At 43.9% G+C, this 15,986-nt stretch overlaps 1 protein-coding gene across 1 annotated transcript; it reads right to left on the reverse strand.

Moving 5' to 3' along the window:
* Positions 1-207: 207 nt before the first annotated feature.
* Positions 208-15,893, reverse strand: TNFAIP3 (TNF alpha induced protein 3). Its single transcript, XM_012748063.3, has 9 exons — positions 15,635-15,893; positions 11,655-11,964; positions 8,121-8,311; positions 7,326-7,473; positions 7,005-7,175; positions 6,125-6,305; positions 4,036-4,961; positions 3,147-3,328; positions 208-2,439 (listed from the first exon to the last, which is right to left on the reverse strand). Exons 2-9 carry the CDS (start codon positions 11,947-11,949, stop codon positions 2,155-2,157), a joined length of 2,379 nt encoding a protein of 792 aa, XP_012603517.1. The 5' UTR covers positions 11,950-11,964; positions 15,635-15,893; the 3' UTR covers positions 208-2,154.
* Positions 15,894-15,986: the final 93 nt, after the last annotated feature.

Here is a 15,986-nt window from a genome sequence, read left to right on the forward strand (position 1 = left end):
TGTCCCATTGTTGAACCGGAGGCCTGAGCCTGAGTATATGGCCCTGCCCTCATGCAATTGTTATTAAAAAGCTACCCTACTACCCATAGGTAACAGACACACCCATCACTTGAGTGTACATAAAAAAATAAAGTCACTTAGGAAGCACAGCCTTAATATTTGAGCCATTTTTTGCTTTTAGCCACTCATCAATAGAAAACATCAAAATTTGTTCTTAAATAATTTATTTTTAAATTTTGACTCTTGTGAAAAGTTACATTTATTTAGGAAAACTTGAAGAAATCCAACGAAGAATAGATAGCTTTCTATTAGGGACAACTATATGTGCAAATTTCAAATACTTTCTATAATAAGTATAAATAATTCTGTTTATTTCACATTAAGAATGAAAATATTGATAGACACAAAATATTAAGATACCAACTTTAACAGGACCAGATGAAAACATTGAAGTTTATTTGACATCTTCGGAAAGAAATTATAGAGGTTTATGTGTCAGGGGAAAGAATTTAGAGAATTCTAAGTAGAAAACATCAGGTAACAAGAATCACAAATAGGTTCAGGTCCTAAGTTCAGACCCAAAGTATAACCACCTTTCTTCCTGGGAAAATGCATTTCCCCTTTTATTCTAGAGCGAGTATAACAGCAACACAATGCACAGAGAGAAACTGCAGGCCAACAACAGAAAGAAATTTCCACATACTCACTGTTACTGGGTTTTGCTGTTCCAATGCTGGGGTGCCCCAGGACACAGGGTCACTTGCCCAGCCCCCCAGGACACTGCACTAACACAGCAAATAAAACCATCACAAAAGGCCACTTCTTTCCCTGTGACCCTCCCCAATCTCATCTCTGCTCCTTCCCTATCTTCTCTCCAAGGAGGTAGGATACTCAGAGGCATCTACAGAGCACAGAGACCAGTTTCTTTTCATGTGGCTGGAGTTTCGTAAGGAGAAGCATGAGACTTGAATGAATTTACTCTTGACACAATTCCTACTTTCCTAGGGAGGCCAGCAGAGTGTATCAAAGACGCCTACTCCCTCACTGTGGTCAAGAACTTGTCTGGTTCCACAACCTGACCCAAAGCAAATATGTTGCCTTAAGAAGACACTGCAGCATTTTCCTCAGAGTAGAAGAAATATCTTCATTTAAATAACCTTAACATTTGTAATAAAATAAATAAAGGGAATCACACAGACACAACTGAAGAGCTCCCTTTACAAAGGCAGCTGGTTGAGTTCACACGAGCTGTGTACATTAGACAGTGCCCCAACAACAACCAGAAAATAGGTTATTATTATTCAGTCTTCCTACATATACCTCTAGGGTAGCATTTCAGTATAATTTAAAAAATCCCTCACACATAATATAAGGGTATAGTATATATGTACACTTTCTTACACACACCTCAGTTCAAGCTAACCTTTTAGGGAGTGAAGACAGTGATAACCCAGTGTTACACGTCTTCCCACTAAAACAAGTCTGATTTTTAAAAGGTGCATATTGTAAAGAGCAGCTTGTTTTCTTTGTAATGTGAACAAGTTGTCGCAGCAGACTCAGAATCACAAGTCTGTGGATGGTTCTGCTTTTCTGCTGAGTCCCCGGGAAAAGAACTAGGTAGATAGGGGAAAACCATTAATATGTCCGAATGTCACTGAATATGTCCATTTTCCCTGAGCTTCCTTGAGCTTCTTGCAGGGGCCTTGGTGCCAAGGACTCAGCTTCACATCTCTGAGGAAGGGCAGGTGGAATGGCTCTGGGGTTCCCAACCTGCCCGACTGCATGCCTTTTCCCTTCTCTCCCGAGATGATAAAGCAGTCCTGGCAGTGCAGGCGTCACAGCCAGTCCTAGCACATGTTCCAGGTCCAAAGACATTCCCAGGCTCCTGCATGGTAGGAGAGGAGCCCTGGGCTGAATCTGACATCAACCACTGCCAGTCACAGTTTCTAAGGCCACCCGGGAACATTCCCCAGTTACCAAGCCCAAGCGTCATGGGCACGATGCTCATCTTTCCTCCCCTGCTCAATGACACCCTCGAGCACGCTGTTGCAGGGACTGAGCCTCCAGCGGCAGCTGAGGGTTTAGAGTGTAGCACCATGTTGGCTGGCGACTTGAGGCCCCTCTTCTCGTAGGGGCTGGCCTGCCTGTTTCCGGTTAGCCATACATCTGCTTGAACTGAAAGCACTCGTTGCAGTAGCCGTTGCACTTGGCATTGCCGAAGTGATCACAGGCGGGGGCCCGGCAGCGCTGTTTGGGGGGCTCTTCAGGATTGGGTTCAGCCACGTGGGCCCCAGGGACCACTCGCTGGGTGAGGTGCTGGCACTCCATGCAGAGTTCCTCGCTGCGGCAGGCCAGGATGTTCTTGCAGGAGGCCCGGGCACACTTGGGCCTTGAGGTGCTCTGTGTGGCTCGAGGGACGTCTCTGTGCTGGCTTGATCTCTGAATGGAAAGAACAGACAGAACTGTTGCACATTTCTCAGGGAAAGGACAATGAGACCACATGTGACAGGGTGGATTCTACAAAGAGCTTTATCTGCCTGAGCAAGTTAACAACAAGAGTGCACATGCAGCCTATGAGCTGCAGCTCATAGGTTGAGCTCCAGGGAAACCCTGCAGCTCCAAGGTTTCCTTCCAATACCACTAAAAGCCAGCCTGGCCTCAGGAAGGCCGAGAGGAACCACCAATCCTAACGTGGAGGCCTGCAAACTTGGCCCAGCTCTTGGCCCAGTTAAAGTCTACTTTTCTTATATGCCATAAAGTGGAGGCACCCAGGAAAGTCTGCCTGCTCAGTTCTAATGATAAGAAATTATTTAAGAAAGTTTGCTTTCTAGGTGTCTGTGCTTCTACTACATATCAAGGATATCTCTGATCACCATTTGGCTTTCTGGAGGATGAAGAAGTTTTATACTATGGTTGACTTTATTTGCTTTTTAAAATAAATTCAAAGGTACATTTAGGCCATGAAAATTGACAATACTTAGAACCCAGGGAGCCACAGGTTCTCCTAGCAGACTTTCTTAAATAAGCCACTACTTTGAGAAGACAGAACCCAGCAGGAAGGAAAACCTGCTTATCGCAGTCAGAAGAAACTGCTCCAGCAAGGAGGACTCAACACACAGGAGGGGAAATTCCTCAAAATGTCTCACCAGTTGCTCTTCAGTCCTTTTGGCTTCATGAAATCTCTGGTTCTGAGCTTCAATGAAACACTTCTGACAGTAGCCTTCAAACATGGTGCTCCCAAGGGTGCCACATTCCCTGCCCAGGCATGGAACTGTGTTCTGGAACCTGGAAGGTGTGGGACTGGCTTTTCCTGATGCAGTGACAAAATCTACAAGAGAGTTGATGCTAATGAGTACCACACATAGGTCACCCTGCAGACACAGAGACAATGACATTGGAGAAATCAACGGGTTCCAAATACAGACTAGGCCAGCCTTAAGTAGATATATGAAACCAGCCTTTTATAAATTCAGCCAAAAAATTAATTAAAATACTATTACTGAAACATCTTTGGCTTTACAAATCTCTCACTTTGAACATGGAGCACCGATCAGTCACAGTAGCAGAACAAAGAACAGACAGTAACTGCTCATCCTCCTTTTAAATTAGAGATTTACGAAACCACAAATGTTTTTTTACAGCGTCAGTGGAGACTTCCCTCTCTCCAGCTATTCCTCTTCAGATTTTGCGATTTCTCTATTCTACCAAAGTCGCACAAGAAATCTGGTTTAAACTCTTATCTTATAAATGCCAGACACTGAGTGGCCTTATGAAAGCAAATTCCCTGACCGCTATCTGCAGGGCACTTTTGGTTTTTGGAACGTTGTATCTAGGAGCCGCTGCAATCATACAGTGCCTTTTGCCTGCACATGTGGTTGGCAGAGCCACTGTGACTGTCCCTGGGTACAAGCTGGTAGAAAGGCATGGTGGGTTCTGACCATTCTACCTGAATGCCCAGATGGGTGCCTTTCCTTAAAGATCAGGAACGAAACCTGCTCTAGACAGTAGCTGCTGCATTAGGATCATTTCACTCACGTTTGTTTTCTCTGTACTCGATGAAACACAGCGTGCAAAATCCCTTGTTTTCTGGAGTCCCAAAATACATGCAGCCAGGTTTTCTGCACTTGCTCGACCCCGTCCTGTCCCCTGGAGTCCGTGCGGCTGGAGAGAGGCAGCCAGATGGGGCGGGGCTGTCGTTTCCAGGTCTGTGGCAAGAACGTGGGGAGGGACTCCGCCTGAGCTGGGAGGGATCCGACTTGGACCGCTGATGACAGGAGGAAGGGCCACCGGAGCTGAGAATGGAGGCGGGCTCTGCCGTAGTCCTTTTGAAGCAAGTGCTGCAGATCCCGTTAAACGTCCTGCTGACATCCTGGAGGCAGGCACGGCACTTCCCGGGATCTAAATGCCTCTCGCGGTCTGCGGCGTGGCTGGCCTGGCGCTGCCGGGCACTGTGGCAGCGCTCACACAGTCCGTTGTGCTGCACGTTCAGCGTGAACGGGCAGCCCGGGCTCCTGCACTTCATGGCGGTGGTTTCACTGAACAGGAAAAGGCTGGGTGCTGTCGGTGGGGCCGAATGAGGACCCCCAGCTGGCTCCTCGGGGTTCCAGGCCAAGGGCTCACAGGCCTCTCCCCGAGAAGCCCCAAGTGCCACGCCAGGGAGCCCCTTGGCACCTGGCTTAGAGTTCAGCTTTGGGAGTTTGTTTTGATTCTTCTGCCGCCTCTCTGAACATTCGTGGCATAAGGGCTGGGTGTTCACAGACATGAAGAAAGGACAGTTGGGAGTTTCACATTTTACGTCCATGAGAGATAGCTGGGGCATGGAAGGTTCCAAGGGATTCTGGGCATGCATCTCTCTCCTCCCCTGCTCGTTGTTTTCCTGCCACTTCTTGTACTCATGCTGAACAAGTTCAAAGTAATCATCTACCAGATTGATTTCTTTTGGTAAGTTAGCTTCATCCAATCTAAAGGCCAAAAGGAAAAATATGAGACTACATGACATTTGTACATCATTAGCTCATAGAACAAACTTCTAGAACTCTATAACCATTCATTGAAAATGTAGGCATTTGATAAATAACTCGTACTTCTAATATAAGGTGGTACACTACATTTACTAACATGATCTAGAGTCAAATGTGATGTCCGTCTGCTAAGAAGATTCTGTTATTTTTAAAATCATAGTCTCATTTAATCAATCTCGGTCCATCCCAAATTACAGATTGTTCTAAAGAAAGGGCTGCTCTGGGGCTGCCTCTGCTTCTTATTACCCTACTGGCCCCTTCAAAAGTCACTTTGACTTTCTAAGTTCTCAGAGACCAAATTTCTGTTAATAGTACAACACTACTCAGGCTATTCATTTGGGACTAGTCTATAATACAAACCACTTTGGAACTTTGTGTTCTACATTTTGCTGTTATTAATTTACACTTGTGTCTTGTCTCTACTAGCATTAACTGCCAGGGTAACTAAGAGGCAGGCACACCCAAAGGCGCTGTCTATTTGCTTTTGACTTTGTAATTTGCTAATCTCCACTTTGAGAAACCGATTCTCTTATGTCCTCACTGTCGTCTCTTGTGCATTTCAAGTGCTCAGAAACAGCCAAGTCTTGAACATAAAGCTGGTGTTTAGAGATTGGCTATCTGCACAGCGCATACTCTGGGGCTCTCCTCCCATTTCCGTGTGGCAAAATCATGGGCTGTCACATAAACACATTCTACAACCCAGGGTGTGGCTGATGTGTCTATCTTTACCAAAAATACAAGAAAAAAGGCTTTTGTTTTCAAGAGTTTTCACTTGCTAGTCTTTTTAATATGTATTAGAGCAATTAAAGAAAACTCCCCTTGATGTAAATGCCCTTTTAAAGCCCATAATTCTGACTCTGATTCTAGCATCTAGATATCCAGGAAAATTGTTCTGGATAAATTCCTTGTTTGCATTGGAAATCAAAGTTAGTACTCCCTTAAGTGTTCCTCTTCAACCATGCACGAGGCTCTGAATTTGTCTCACATGGGCACACACTGGCTGTAGATTACTTTTTGTTGAGCTATGGGTGAGAGCCACCAATCGTGACTGAAGCACAATAGTTACAGATGACAGAGAACCGAGCTAAACACAAACTGCTTACTTTGCAGCTTTGATGAGATGAGTCGTGCCATGGTCCCAGCCTTGGACTGGGATTTCTATCAGCGTCAAGTACTCTTTCAAGAGCTTTTCCTTCATCTCATTTTCAGGCTCTGTCAAAAAGTGAACTTTCAAGTCTTCAAATCTTCCTCGATCTCTGTTAACAAGTGGAACAGCTCGGATTTCTGAAGGAAAAAAAAAATCACATAAGTAAAACAGTATTCTACTAAATGAGGTCTTATGTAAGGTCATATATAAAATAATTAACTTTTGAAGATGCACAAAAGTATTATCTAGTCACAGTTAAACTCAAATGGGCAAACAAAATGTGCTGCATTCTAACATAAAATGCATCTATGTGATATTGGGCAGGTAATTTAACTTCTTCTAGCTTCAACTGCCTCATCTATAAAATAAAGATACCAATGTCTACATCTCACAGGAATGCTATGAGGATAGCATGCAATAAAATAATATACCTAAAGCACTTAATGTAGTGCTGACTCTACATGAAGCTATTAAAATAATAGCTAAACTTGACAAACATTTACCTGTTCATACCAGGCACTCTATTCAGGGCTCTGTGTGCCTTAATTTATCATGTATACTACTATCATTAATAGTAGTAGTGATGTATATAAATATATCATCTACTTGCAATTAACATATTGACAGCACTTTCCAAGTCATACACAAAAAGATATGGGGGTATTTTGATTATTGCTATTGCTCTCCTGTTACTAACCAAACAGGTGACGGAATGATATATTTAAGTAAAAATAGTATTCTTAAATAAGACTATTTCAGTAAGGAGCAAAAGAGCAAACTCTGATGTTCCAGTATCTAACAGAATTTGTGAGTGTGAACTGATGCAGTTTTCTTACCAGGCCCACTGTCCTTCAGGGTCACTAGAGGTACAAAGTGTTGGCTGTCGTAGCCGAGAACGATGGGGTATCTGTAGCATTCCTGGGGAGGCCAGTGGAGAGGCAGGTAAATTCCACCCACTCTCAGAGGGGCGAAATTTGAACCCGATTCCAAACTTCTTAGCATTTTGTCTGTTCAGCGAAAGAGAAATAAATATAAGGCCCTTGAGTGACTTTCATCAAATTCCATTTAGCCACTGTTACCTGTAACTTTAGTAGTGTGGGTCTCCCCTAAGAGCGGAAAGCACTTTAACACAAATAAGTGATCTGTAGGTATCTCACCTGAAATGACAATGATTGGCCTTCTGAGGATGTTACAAAGGACAAATATGTGTATTTCTTCCAGTGAATTATACTGAAGTCCACCCTGGGCCCCTGGAGTGTCTGTGGAAGCCATTTTGATTAGGGTGTCCCATTCATCATTCCAGTTCTAAGGAGAGAAAGGTGAAGCGAAAAAAGATTGAACATACTCTGTATTAAAAAAACATTCTGACATCACTCGACAATTATTCATTTATATAACTCAGCTTATTTTTCCCCTTTCTTGAAACCATCATTCAAATGATCACCCTTTTTCCCGTTTTGGTTCTCTTCCTTTACTTTTTCCACTATAAGGCAAACTCAAAAGTGGGGGAGTATGGGGACAGCACCTGCTTTCAAAAAAATCCCTGATGAGGCATAACATTGAAGCCCCTCATCCAAACATACATGAAAATTCCAAGCTTGTGGCTGAGGAAGGTGAGGCACGTGGCTGGATCTGATTGACTGGGTCAGCAAATCACGCTAGGGGCAAATGAACCCAAAACCAGAAAAAATACCAAAGGAAAAGGCCACAATCAGAAGACTTTCAGTTACAGTGAAGAGACCCACAAGCTAGGAATCTGCAACCCCAAAGCAGTGGCAAATGCCTCAGGTTAATCCCGCAGGAGGTTTCTGGTGTTTTCCATTGAGTATGTCTTAGCCATATTCACGTGACCTAGTCAACCATGTGATCCCTGAAGGTAGGACCTGGCCCGGGGTGCCCTTTGCCAACCATGGAGCTCTGTCAATAGATGCTTACAAGGGAACAAGACATACCCGAGTGTCGTAGCAAAGCCCCGTTTCCACAAATTCCTGAGATTTCAGAGACTCCAGTTGCCAGCGGAATTTAAAGTTGCGTGTGTCTGTCTCCTTAAGCGTGCTGAAGAGTGCCTTCCTCAGGACCAAGTCTGTGTCCTGAACGCCCCACATGTACTGAGAAGTGGCGTGCATGAGGCAGTTGCCATCACCTGAGGGCAGAAGGGAAGGCAAGAGGCACAAAGTCAAGTTGGATCTGCATTTAAGGCCAGCAAAGGTTTTCAGAACAAACTAGCCCTACTGTGCTATCATAGGGAACTGAATGGTTTAATTTGGTTTAAATTCTCAGTCAAGGGCCAACTGATAACATATCACAAGGTGATGACAGTTTTAAGGAAAAAAATAATTCCTTTCATTCTTCTTCTTAATGAATGATACCGACAGTGCAAAGGAGCCAGGGGACCTTGGTTCCAGATTGGTTTGCTCCTAAGTTGTTCAAGTGACCTTGAGGGAAATTCCTAAGGCATTTTTCCTCCTTGTGAAATGAGGGCACTAGATTACGGTCTCTAAATCCCAACCCTTTCCAACATTCCCCCATCTGCTAGTGAAGGCACTGGCACTGTGCTCTCTAACTCAAAGGACACACAGGGCAGCGCGCACAGACCAGGAAGCAGGCATGGCTCAGTTACTAGACAGGGACCTCTGGCTATGACTCAGCAGCAAATGACTTGATCATTCCACATTAGCCTTTGGAACCTGGGAGTTTCCTCTCCTGGTTTGTAGAATGGGCTGGACAACACCAAATTCCTTATGGCCTGTGGCCTGCCAGCCCCAGGTCCCCCAAATGCTTTATGTGAACCTGCTTATTAGCAATTGTAAAGTCCTTTTTAAAAGTTAGAATGTACCTGGATATCTGACTATGAAAATAAATCCATATTTAGGGCTGGCATTTTGAGGGGAAAAAGAAAATCAGAACAGGTTTCATTTTATTCTATGAATTTGTGAACTTTCCAGGTTAAAACTCATAATTCAATAGATTGCATTTTATTTCAACCCCCAAACAATAAGCATTTTGGGGAAATGTTTAAAACAAAAAGAAAGTTAATTCATTAATCTCCTTTGACAAGTGCAAAATAGTTTTTATAAAGAAAAGTTAAACTGTTTCTTATTCTACAAGTAGAACAATAAAACTATTTGGAATTTTATCAAATTTTAATTATGGTCAAACTGTAAAAAATAATTTAAAAAAACCCACCAACAAAACCTCAAATATGTATCCACAGGCAGTATTCCTTCAATTTACACACTTGGAAAAACTAGCTAAGTATCTGAACAAATGAACAAAAAAGATCACTTGAGCCTTGTGTCTTGGCAGAAGTGTGGCAACCACTGCATTCTGTTGAAATTTCCCCTTTGCAAAATCTAGAGCAAAGATAAGGCTTTTTTTCTTCTTCTTGTGCTTACTTTCAGTTCTTTATTGAGATGCACCAGTATAAAATTCCCTAAGTAACATCTGGAATTCCCCAGTGCTAAGTTATTTGACTAGCAATTGAGCAACAGCTATTGTACTTTTTGTTCTGGTGTGTAGACATTTAAACTGCGAAGTGCACCCTGGACTTTCCAAGTGGGTGTGGCCAGGGTGAGCTGGAATAGGGCTACTCATTATACAAGTGAAATCGCTGCAGCCAATAGACGCTGGAATTTTTCACATAAAGTTTCAATTTTATGCCACCTACTCCCTTCCTCATTCACCGCAGTCTCATATCCTCAAATGCAAACTTGTGAATCACCCCCTCCCCAAACAGACCACTGCCTTTGAAGAACCCTCCTATGGGTCGGGGGAAGGGGGAACGGGAGGATAATAAAAAAGTACTAATAAAAAACAAAGAAGACAAATCATTTGTTTTTCCCTTCCTCCCTTAAATATATTTTCTTCTTTCCTCTGAATGTTAAGGAATTTTTCTCAAAAGTGGGAAAATATACGTCTAAAAATCCTTATTTTTCAGAAAATATTATCAAAATGCACTTGCTTTTGTAGTGTGACTCCTTGTTGATATAAATGACTTATGTTTGCAAAATAAGTGTTTCCTATTTATATTCTATTTTTTTTTCATATGGAAATATGGCATTTCCTTTCTTAAGGAAATAGAGCAAAATGTCAGCTAATTCTGTTAATGATGATAAGATTTTTCCCTTTCTACCACACTTCTAGTTCAGTAGAATCTCTTTGTTTCCAAATCTCTCAAAGTTGACTCTATCTCTTTTTTGTAACAAAATGGGAAAGGGTTAAAACCACCAACTGTCAGGCATATAAAGCCCTTGATGATGACTTAACATAATTACCTACTTCTTGGCATCACTTAATTTAATGCCAAGAACAGTATAGACAGTATTTATCCCTAGTCTTCTGTCTACCTATGTTTCTAAGAGTACTTTCGCAAATACAGGCAAGACATTGAGGCGATATACAAGAGCCCCTAGAATCAAAACAAAAACCCCACAATCATTCTAAGTTACCCAAGTCAAAAACAGCCAAAGTTAATGTACCGATTTAGTTAATGTTCTTATCATAATCATTGTCAACAAGGATTTTCTGCTTTTGGATGTAGTATTTTGATCAGGATGGCTTAGGACTGTCATTGATGGAAGGGCCTGAGATTCCTGCTCTGATCTAAACCATGAACTTTTTTTTAATTGCTTTTGCACAGTCTACTTATTTATCCTAATAATTATCTACATCCACACAGTAGAGTTTTGCATGTGCATGAAGGCAGTATGCTCAGATGTTCCTATTGATACCCATACTCTCGTTCAAGGGAAATGATGAAAAAAAAAAAGAAACAAAACAAAACAGTAGAGCTTGGTGTAAGAGACAGCTACTAGTAGTCAAGCCCACTGGGCAGAAAGGCACAGATAGGAAGAAATTCAGCGACTAGGACTCCCTAAAAATAATGAAGTAGAGGTCTACAGTCTGTGCTAAAAATCTCAAATATCTTTCTATTCCATATTACAGGACCACGGGCAATAGAACCCAGGCAAGGGAGGAGGAGACAAAAGGAGCCTCTTGTCCTCAACAGCCATTCACTGGTTAACCCATAAAATGCCACTAATTCGAGAAGTATAAGAACATCACAAGCATTTTCTAATGACAATAGGAAACAACAGTAATAGTTTTCACACCATTTTTTCCTTTTGAACATAAAGCCTTTTAAAATTTCCATTACTGGCCATGGAAGGGTATTTTACACATGATTAAACAGTCACAAGAATTAGAAACAAATCACTTAACTGGGGCATGGTGTTTAGAAATACATAACCCAAAGCCTATTGTACTCTGTGCTCTAACAGATACAATTAGAAAATATCTTTAATAAAAATACTCACCAAACAAGCTTGCTTTTATCACATGCCCCTTATAGAGTTTCTACACTTAGGGGTCTACGCTAAATCTCAAGAGATTTGAGTTTGGGCTAGTGCTATGAAAACTTCATTGATAGGGACCCAGAGGCAGAAGCCATCCTCCAGGCAAAAGAAGCTAGACAGAGCAAGTCTTACCATTTGTTTTCAGAGCCACGAGCTTCCTGACTTCTCGACACCAATTGAGCTTCTTCTGGCTTTCCAGGGAAGCCTGGATGCTTCTGTCGATGAGAGCTTTGTGGATGATCTCCCGAAACTGTGGGCAAAACTGGCAAGTTCTGAACATTTCCAGCGTGTACCGGTGCATGGTTTTAAAATGAGGAATGATCCCATTGGTAGGTTTAAAAATGTCCTCTGGAGTTCTCTCTCTTATCTTCACAGCTTTCCGCATATTGCTCAAATACAAAGCCTGGGGAAGGAGTTGTTCAGCCATTGTGCTCTCCAACACCTGAGGAGGAGGGGGGAAGAAGCCCATTCCGTTAGCCTGACTTTGATACCACTCCTATATACCTGCCTGCAGGAAACCCCGGTGTTTGATCTTGTCATTACCCTAATCTGTAGGCACAAGATCTTAGTCACCTCTACTCCCAGGATACCAGCTGGCCTCAAAGATTAACTCACACCGGACTGTTTTAAGTTACATCACTTTTAAAGATTAGTCTAAACAAGAGAAGGAAGGCGGAGAGTGGGTACTGAGGAGGAGGGGGATAACCCGTGTTTTCAGTAATGTCTGTCTGTCAGGGAGTCAAGCCTGTCTGTCAGCAACAGGTACTGCGCCTCAAAATCGACTTAAGCTCCCACTGCACTCAGATGCCGCTCTGGAACAGCTGCTGGCTTTGGGGAGTACTGAATGCCAATTAAGGGCACAATAGTAGGTCTTCCCTTAAGACCAGCACCAAGCAATCCCAGCTTCTGGGTAAAGTCTAGATTTATCACTCCCTCCCTGTGATGGAATGACAACAAATATTTTATGAAAAATCCTGCAATTTTATGCTGTCATCTAGGCTGCTAGTCTTTAGCCCCCCCAAAGAAGTATTTGTAAGGATTTTATTCATAAAATGTATTATAATATTTATAAAGAGTAAAAACTGAATGTTTTATAACCAACACAAAAGTCTATTTCCAGCAAACTGCTTCATAATTTTAAACACAAACAGCACTTCCTCAAAGCCTATCATTGGACTTTATAACAATAGGCTAAGAAACAGAATACCAATAATAGAACAAATAAACTCTACATTTCTAGTAATAGACATTGGAGCTTAATTAGTTCAACTCAACTACCAACCAAACTTTTTCTTGGTTTTTTAAATTTTTTGTTTGTTTGTTTTAGAGATGGGGTCTCACTATGTTGCCCAGGCTGGTCTTAAACTCCTGGGCTCAAATGATTCTCCCACTTCAGGATCTTGAGTGGCTGGGACCACAGGCACTGCGGCACCACCATATCCCGCGCAGCCAAATTGTATCATTGCTCTTCAGGTACGAACACTCAAATGCATTTCCACCCTGTCCTATACCCTGAAATATTCAAGCATATTCAACTGGTGGAGGAAATGAGAGTCTGGAGCAGACAAGGAAAGGAGTTTCAGCCAGGAGACCACTCAAGACAAGTCAAAGAAGTGTGCAGACAAAGACAGAATCTATGACCCGCGCCAACAGCGTGGGATGACGTGAATTAACATAACGTGGGATCTCTCCAGTGTGCAGCTCTGGTTCCCTACTCCTTAGTAGGGTGCCTCACCACACATCCTAATTTCCAAGAAGACAAAGACAATTTCAGAATACAAAGATATTCTCTAGGAAGTTTTGCAGCGATTGTTTAGCCTACTCGCGCATCATACTATCTGCCAGGGCAACCCAGTTGATAAAGATGTTAAACCTGTGTAAGAAGGATAGGAAGAAACCTGGATTTTTGGGAAACCACTGGGGGCATCTAAGCTCTCTTAAAGCCATTGATAAGGTGGTCTAAATTCTGGTGGCCGACTCAAAGGAGAAAGTTTGGATTAGACGACTCTGAGGTCTCTTCCGAGGAGTTTTGTGGTGGTAGTTTTGGACTGGGATTCTTAATCTGATTGCCGGGAGAGGCCAGGGAGAAGTCATTCTCTGGGTCAGATAGTGATCTCTCCTATGATCTCAGACATTCCCTGCAGGTAGAATTGGGCAAAGTCTTAGCAGGACTACAGACATAATGAGGGGACAAAAACACCACATACACTTTTCCTTTATGGAACAGCAAAAGTCTCTTTCACAACGTCATTCATCCATCCATGCATCTGTCCATTTAACAAACACTAGCTGACCACCTAATGAAGGCCAATCACCACACTTGATGCTGGGGCTAAAAATAAAAAATGACCTTATTCCCTGCCTTGAAGTCACAAACCACCTTAGTCTGCAGCTAAGGCAATGAAGGTACAGGTCCTGTGCAGGTCCCACAGCCATTCATAGGCAGAGCTTTGCACACGAGCCAGGTTTTCCAGTACCTGCCTCTTCCAATTCCCACAACACACTGGCGGCTACAGTGCCTGCCACTCTCAGATGGGAACAGACCGGCAGTAGGAAGATTTTAAACAAACTAGGTGTTGCCTCCTGTTGCTTTTCTGACTTTTTTATTTTTCTCTTCTGGACCTAAACATTTTTCAGCAAAGATCTAAAATAGTGAGAGAGCTGTAAACCATGTGCAAGACATGCAAATGTCAATATTCGATAGCCCAGTGTGACCTCATTCATATATTTAGCCTTGCACAACCTGCAAAATTGCCTCCTTAAAGAAATCAAAACCCACTGCCCAAGTGTCCAGTTCCTGGACTTCTCCACACTTAAGATTAAAGAATAAATTTTTCTGACATATGATAATATCCTTATGTGCAAAAAAAAATACAATATTAGTCTTGACATTTTGTTTTTACATTCATTACCTCACTGCCTTAATAAATTTCCCAATTTTTGTCACAAGGATCAATGACATTCTATAGAACTTATTCATTACTCAAACTCTTCTCCACCTTGTTTTATTTCCCACTCTGGACAAACATTTATGTCCATGATGTGGAAATCTATGAAGTATTTATCAACAAATACGTCATCCGAATATTGGGGAGTACGCCTCCAAACATTCAAAAATTGTACAAAGAATTGCCAAAAAAAAGAAAAAATCAAAGTAGAACCTTAGACAATGAGACTGGAGCACTAACTGGCTGGCCAATAATCTGGGACATCAGGATTGTGGTCCAGAGACTCTTTAATTAACAGTGGTTCTCCCAAAATGCTGCCCTGGGACACTCGACCAGACTGGCTTTCCAAGGAAAGCAGATCAGACCCAGAGAGAAGTGAAAACAAAGGGGGCTCAAAAAGAGCCAAGCTCCTTCCTTACTTAATACCACTGCTTTCCTGAGAGACCAGGTGGCAGGATGTGGGACGACCTGGGCTGACAAAGACTGTCTGACTGTGGGGTAGGGGCTGGAGCAGCAGCCTGCAGATCTCTGCGGAAGTGGAGCCCCCCAAAGGTAGGTTACCAACGCACTTCTACATGCATACTTCGCTTACACGTCTGCAACAGAAACAGAGGGACCCGAGCACCGACCCCACCGTCCTGCACAGACCCCTGGAAGCTGTATCTGGGAAGGTGGCGGGCTGAAGCCCCCCGACTTCGCCTACTCTGGCTGCCCCCCGTGGCACCTCAGTGCCCTTGGGCTGGTTGTGCACAATCTAGGAAGAAGTCACAGTGCTTCTGCAAGGTCTACGTGGCCATGGGCATGTAGCGCTTCATTGCAAAAATAGACACGAAAAGGAGCAAAGCACCAACGACCACCCGCGCAAGGGGCCCGAGGGGCGACTCTCCAGCAGCCAGCTGCAGCTTAAGTTCTCTGCATTATCTGAAAGGAACAGCTGGCTGGAGAAATCCAGGGCTGTCACCCCAACATCTGGAGCAGCTACCTCAACTCCCAGCACTTCAAAACCTGGAATGGGAACGCAGGGCCAACAAATGCCCCTCGAGGACCTCTGCAAGACCAATGCCAAGTAGACGGCGCCAGCCTGGGGGCTGCCGCCCCGCGCGCGCCCGCAGCCCTTGGCCGCGGTGAGCCCGAGGCAGACGGCGCAGGGAGGCGCGGCGTTACCTGTCGGAGCCGCGCGATCCTCTCCCGCAGTCCCGCGTCCCGGTCAGGACAGGCGCGCGCCGCTGGCGGGGGTCGGGCCGAGGCTGCGCGCCATGGACGCCCGGAGTCGGGCTCGCTCGCTGCCGGGGGTGTGATCTCTGCTGGCGGCTGTCCTCGCCGCTCCGCCCCCGCGGGCTAGCTGCTCTCTGCACTCGCCCGCCACGAAGGCTGCAGACTGCGCAGTTTCCTTTTTTCCCTTTCAGTTGTACTGCCCGCGACCGCCGGGGATTTCCAGGGACTTTCCATCCAGTCACGTGACGCGCGCGTCCCGCGGGGACGGCCGGCAGGGGGCGCAGGGGAGCAGGAGCAAGCG

The sequence above is a fragment of the Microcebus murinus genome, chromosome 5 (genome assembly GCF_040939455.1).
Source record: "Microcebus murinus isolate Inina chromosome 5, M.murinus_Inina_mat1.0, whole genome shotgun sequence".
In the NCBI taxonomy this organism is placed as follows: Eukaryota; Metazoa; Chordata; class Mammalia; order Primates; family Cheirogaleidae; genus Microcebus; species Microcebus murinus.

Excerpts from the sequence above, each read along its gene's own strand:
- TNFAIP3 (XM_012748063.3), bottom strand. The coding sequence starts at position 11,949 with ATGGCTGAACAACTCCTTCCCCAGGCTTTGTATTTGAGCAATATGCGG. Across the intron at positions 7,176-7,325 it reads GCCAATCATTGTCATTTCAG|ACAAAATGCTAAGAAGTTTG; the intron begins GTGAGATACCTA and ends TTCGCTGAACAG. Across the intron at positions 2,440-3,146 it reads AAAGGACTGAAGAGCAACTG|AGATCAAGCCAGCACAGAGA; the intron begins GTGAGACATTTT and ends CTTTCCATTCAG.